Genomic DNA, 5,583 nt, shown 5'->3' with positions numbered 1-5,583 from the left:
TGGGCCACACTCAGAAGTGAAGGGTCCAGAAAGTGTGTCTGTGTGAAGGTCACAATTATAAAATCATACAGTGCTCAGGTATGCTGCAGAGATCCCAGACACAAGATATCAATGAGGCCAAGATTGTAGAAGGATTCAAAGAGGGACTGGATGTTTATCTGGGTAAACAGAAAATCCAATTCCAGTAATGAGGATGGTGTTAAAAAGTCTGGGAAGGGCTCTAAACCTTCCTGATTTACACCACAAAATATATATAATTAGTGGGTGTCAGGGGGAAATTTTCCCTGGAAGCAGGTTATCTCATAGCTGCCTATCGCATGGCTTTTAACACCTTCATCTGAAACATCTGGAACTGGCCACTGGATATGGTGGTCGATGGACTGGAGGTATGATACAATCTGGCAGTGCCTATCTTCCTATTGGTGGTGTAAATCCAAGACGACAGTTTTGCTGATCTTCCTTGAGCTCCTGGGAATCTCTAGACTTGCACTCAGAGCAGAAAGATGTCTAGCTAAATATTATTTAGTTTCCTGTTCTTTTTCCTTTCAGGAAGGAAAGTTCAATACTCCTCACACCTCCCCAGTACATTATGTCAACTGTTAATGACACCAAATTCAGCTTTGCAGTGTTTTTTCTCACCGGGATACCTGGGCAGAAAGATGTCCATGTCTGGATCTCTATCCCCTTCTGCTTAATGTATCTTATTTCGATAGTGGGAAATTCAGTCATTGTGTTCATTATAAAAACAGATCCAAGCCTTCATGAGCCCATGTACATTTTCCTTTCAATTTTGGCTGTTACAAACCTCAGCTTATCAATATCCACCATACCGATAATATTGGGCATATACTTGTTTAACTCTAGGGAAATCAGCCTTGATACCTGTTTAGCCCAGCTCTTCTCCATTCACTTTCTTCAATGCACTGAATCCTCTGTGCTCTTGTTGATGGCCTTTGACCGCTTCATCGTAATTCATGACCCCCTGAGATATGCTTCCGTCGTAACCTTGCCAAGAATAGCCAAGATGGGACTGGTGTGTGTGCTAAGAGCAGTGGCTGTAGTAGTCCCACTCCTCTTTCTCCTGAAACGGTTCCAGTACGGTCGAGCCAATGTCCTCTCCCATTCCTGCTGCCTACACCAGGATGTCATGAAGATGGTTTGTTCAGATATCACAGTCAACAACATCTATGGCTTGTTTGTTAAAATCTTAACGATGGGATTGGACTCACTGCTCATCTTCCTCTCTTATGTGATGATTCTCAAAACAGTGATGAGCATCACATCCCACACAGAGTCTATCAAGGCCCAGAACACCTGCGTCTCCCACCTCTTTGCTGTCATTGTCTTCTACACACCAGAGATTAGCTTGTCTGTGTTACACAGATTTGGGAAGGGCTCTTTTCCCTTGATTCAAATTCTCCTGGGCTACATCACACTGCTGGTCTCTCCTGTGTTGAACCCAATAGTTTACAGCATGAAAAGCAAACACCTTCATGCGAATATAATCAAGGCATTCTTCAAGTAAAGGGCCAGTTCCTCACCCAGCTCCAGTGCTGGTTTCTTGAGAGTGCTGTGGGGGTGGGATAGCTCAGTGGTTTGCATGTTGGCCTGCTGAAGCCAGGGTTGTGAGCTCAATCCTTGAGGGGACCACTTAGGAATCTGGGGCAAAAATTGGTCCTGCTAGTGAAGGCAGGGGGCTGAGCTCCATGACCTTTCAAAGTCCCTTCAACTTCTAGGAGGCTGGTATATTGGAAGAACATGGGGCGTGGCTGGGGCCACCATTTCCATCATGTACCTTACATCTGAGACAACATAAGCTACTGATCTCCACTCTGTAGAAAGAGGTTCCAACTGGTTCTAAGGCCTGGCAGAAAGGGAGAGGGGTTGGTGAGGGAGGACAGGGCAATGGGGGAAGCAGACCAAGGCAGGCTGCAGCATTTATAAAGTGAGAGAGCCAGCAGACCTGTGGAATGTTAGCTCATAAAGAGCCATATAGGTGGCTGTTCTGACCTCAGAATTCCTCTTCATACAAACAAGGTGGACCATTTCAAACTGTTGACAAGAAGGTGTGAGTATTTAGCAAAGATCACTTTCTTTACATTGGCCTAATTAGCATTAAAAAAGTGATTTCCACTCCTTCTTGTCAACTGTTGAGAATAGCCCCAACTCTAACTTAATTGAAATAACTCATTAGCACTGACCCCTCCACTTGGTAAGGCAACTCCCATCTTTTCATACACTGTGTATTTGTACCTCCCTGCTGTATGTTCCACTCCACACATCTGATGAAGCGGGTGTTAGCCCATGAAAGCTACTGCCCAAATACATGTGTTAGTCTCAATGGCCTGGTCTACACTACAAGTTTATACTGAATTTAGCAGCATTAAACCAAATTAACCCTGCACCCGTCCACACAACGAAGCCCTTTATATCGATATAAAGGGCTCTTAATATCGGTATCTGTAATCCTTCCCGACGAGGGGAGTAGTGCTGAAATCGGTTTTGCCTTTTGCATTAGGGTTAACATGGCCGCAATTCAATGGTATTGGCCTCCGGGCACTATCCCACAGTGCACCATTGTGACCGCTCTGGACGGCAATCTGAACTTGGATGCACTGGCCAAGTAGACAGGAAAAGCCCTGCAAACTTTTGAATTTCATTTCCTGTTTGCCCAGCGTGGAGCGCCGATCAGCACGGGTGACCATGCAGTCCCAGAATCCAAAATAAGCTACAGCATGGACCCTACGGGAGATACTGAATCTGATCACTGTATGGGGAGACAAGTCTGTTCTATCAGAGGTCCATTACAGAAGACGAAAACTCAAAGCATTTGAAAAAATCTCCAAGGCTATGATAGACAGAGGCCACAGCAGGAACTCAGCACAGTGCTGCATGACAAGCATAATGGAAAGCCAAAGAATCAAATGGACGCTCATGGAGGGAGGGAGGGGGGACTGAGGACTCCAGCTATCCCACAGTTCCCGCATTCTCCGAAAACCATTTGCATTCTTGGCTGAGCTCCCAAAGCCTGAAAGGTCAAAAACATTGTCGCGGGTGGTTCAGGGTATATGTCGTCAGCCCCTCTCCACCCTCGAAAGAAAAGGGAAAAAAATAGTTTCTCTCCTTATTTCAATGTCACCGTACGTCTACTGGATGCTGCTGGCAGATGCGGTGCTGCAGTGCTACACTGCAGCATTCCCTTCCCTTCCCTTCCCGATTGCAGACAGTATAATATGACTGGTATCCATCATCATCATCCCGTGAGTGCTCCTGGCTGGCCTCGGTGAGGTCGGTCGGGGGCGCCTGGGCAAAAATGGGAATGACTCCCGGTCATTCCCTTCTTTAAGCTTTGTCTCCTGGAGATTCAATCCTGCTTGGAATATCATAGCAGCTGGAGGCTGCGCTCCTCTCCCCTCACTCCTTTAATGTCTAATGGAGATTCAGTCCTGCCTGGAATATCATAGCAGCTGGAGGCTCCGCTCCTCTCTCCCGACTCCTTTAATGTCTAATGGAGATTCAGCCCTGCCTGGAATATCATAGCAGCTGGAGGATGCTTCCCCCCCACCCCCTGTTTTATCTCAATAAAGTCAGTGTTACTTATTCATACATTCTTTATTACTTCATCACACAAATGGGGGGATAACTGCCACGGTAGCCCAGGAGGGCTGGGAGAGGAGGGATTTAAAGTTACCTTCCATCCTGATTTTTCAGGTGTGATTCTTTTACTTATTTCTTTATAATAAAGTTCTTCTTTTAAGAACCTGATTGATTTTTAGTGTCCTAAAAACCAAAGGGGTTAGTCTGTGCTCACTTTGTTAACCTATTGGTTAGTATATTATTCTCAAGCCTCCCAAGGAAAGGGGGTGAAGGGTCTTGGGGGGATATTTTGGGGAAATAGGAACTCCAAGTGGTCCTTTTCCTGAATCTTTGTCTAAATCACTTGGTGGTGGCAGCATTACCATCCAAGGACAAGGAAAGGATTTGTGCCTTGGGGAAGTTTTTAACCTAAGCTGGTACTTATAAGCTAAAAGGGTCTTTCATGCGGGTCCCCATATCTGTACCCCAGAGCTCAGACTGGGGAGGGAACCCTGACACTTCCTATTAAAGAAAGATGAACTCAGACAGGAACAGGTGCAGAGAAGGGCTTCTAAGATGGCCATGGCAATGGACAACCTGACATGTGGAGATTGAATAAGCTTGGCTGTTTTAGCCTAACACAAGGCAGGTTGAGTGGGGATCAGATTGCTCTATAAACATCAGGGAGGAGATGAGCTCCTGAAGCTAAAGAACAGTGTTGGCACAAGAAAAAAAAGGGGTCAAACTGGCCAGGAGTAAACAGAGACTGGGAAGAAGAAGTTTCTGACTATCCGAGAAGGAAGGTTTTGGAACAGCCTCCAAACAGGAGCAGTGGAGGACAAACAACCCAGCTGGTTTTAAGATGGAGCTTGACAGGTTTATGCACCAGAGAAGATACTGGGGTCACTTGCCATAGCAGGGGTCTGGGTTGATGGACCCAGAAGGTCCTTTACAGGCCTATGTCCCTCTGGGTCACATTATCCCATCTTGCATCACACTGGGAACTCAACATGAGTTGCTTGTTTACAATGACCCTGCTCTGGGTCTTGGCCGATGGATTTGTCCCTCAGTAGATTCAGGAGAAAATACAACTCAGTGTTTTCATCTGGAAAATGAATTGTTCTAGGTTTCTTGTTTAGTGATTTCACAGGAGTTTAATTCCCTGAGTTTCTGGTAATTTCATCATGTGTAGCTGCCAGCTGCCCCCTCACCAGAGAGGAAGGATGGTTCAGGGATTAAAGTGCTGTCTTGGGGCACAGAAGAACTGGCTTCAGTTCCAGGCCTTTCCATATACTTCTTCTGTGACCTTGGGGAACTCACATAATCCCTCTGTGCCTCAGCAATATGTGCTTCAATATGGATCAATTGAAAGGTTTATATCTAGGAACAAGGGATTCAGGCCATTCTTGCCGAATGGGGGGCCCGATCCTGGGAAGCAGTGACTCTGAAAAAGGTTTGGGGGTCATAGCGGATAATCAGATGAACATGACCTTCCAGTGTGAGGCTATGACCGAAAAAGCTAGTGCACAACAAAGGCAATCTCAAGTAGGGGCAGTGAGGTTATGTTAGCTCTGTATTTGGCACCGGTGTGACCACTGCTGGAATATAGTGTCCTGTTCTGGTGTCTATAGTTCAAGAAAGAAGTTGATAAATTGGAGGGGTTTCAGAGAAGAGCCATGAGAATGAATAAAGGATTTGAAAACCCACCTTAGAGTCATAGACTGAAGGAAATCAATCTATTCATCTTAACAAAGGGTATGTCTACACTATCCGCCGGATCAGTGGGCAGCTATCAGTTTATCCGTGATCAATATATCGTGTCTCATCTAGACGCGATATATTGATCCCCAAACGTGCTCCGTCGACTCTGGAACTCCACCAGGGTGAGCGGCGGAAGTGAAGTCAACAGGGGGAGCCACAAACGTTGATCCCGCGCCATGAGGACGGGAGGTAACTCGAACTAAGACACTTCGACTTCAGCTACGCTATTCCCATAGCTGAGGTTGC

The 5,583-nt window shown here is 46.1% G+C and overlaps 1 protein-coding gene across 1 annotated transcript; it reads left to right on the top strand.

Moving 5' to 3' along the window:
- Positions 1 to 589: 589 nt before the first annotated feature.
- On the top strand, positions 590 to 1,525 carry LOC116829474 (olfactory receptor 51G2-like). The gene has a single exon (XM_075061396.1). It carries the CDS (start codon positions 590 to 592, stop codon positions 1,523 to 1,525), a length of 936 nt encoding a protein of 311 aa, XP_074917497.1.
- Positions 1,526 to 5,583: the final 4,058 nt, after the last annotated feature.

This window comes from Chelonoidis abingdonii, unplaced genomic scaffold (genome assembly GCF_003597395.2).
Source record: "Chelonoidis abingdonii isolate Lonesome George unplaced genomic scaffold, CheloAbing_2.0 scaffold0483, whole genome shotgun sequence".
NCBI lineage: Eukaryota > Metazoa > Chordata > Testudines > Testudinidae > Chelonoidis > Chelonoidis abingdonii.
Note: the sequence above shows the minus strand (reverse complement) of the source record. Positions and strands in the feature narration are given on the sequence as shown.

Coding starts and splice junctions, on each gene's coding strand:
- LOC116829474 (XM_075061396.1), top strand. CDS start 590: ATGTCAACTGTTAATGACACCAAATTCAGCTTTGCAGTGTTTTTTCTC.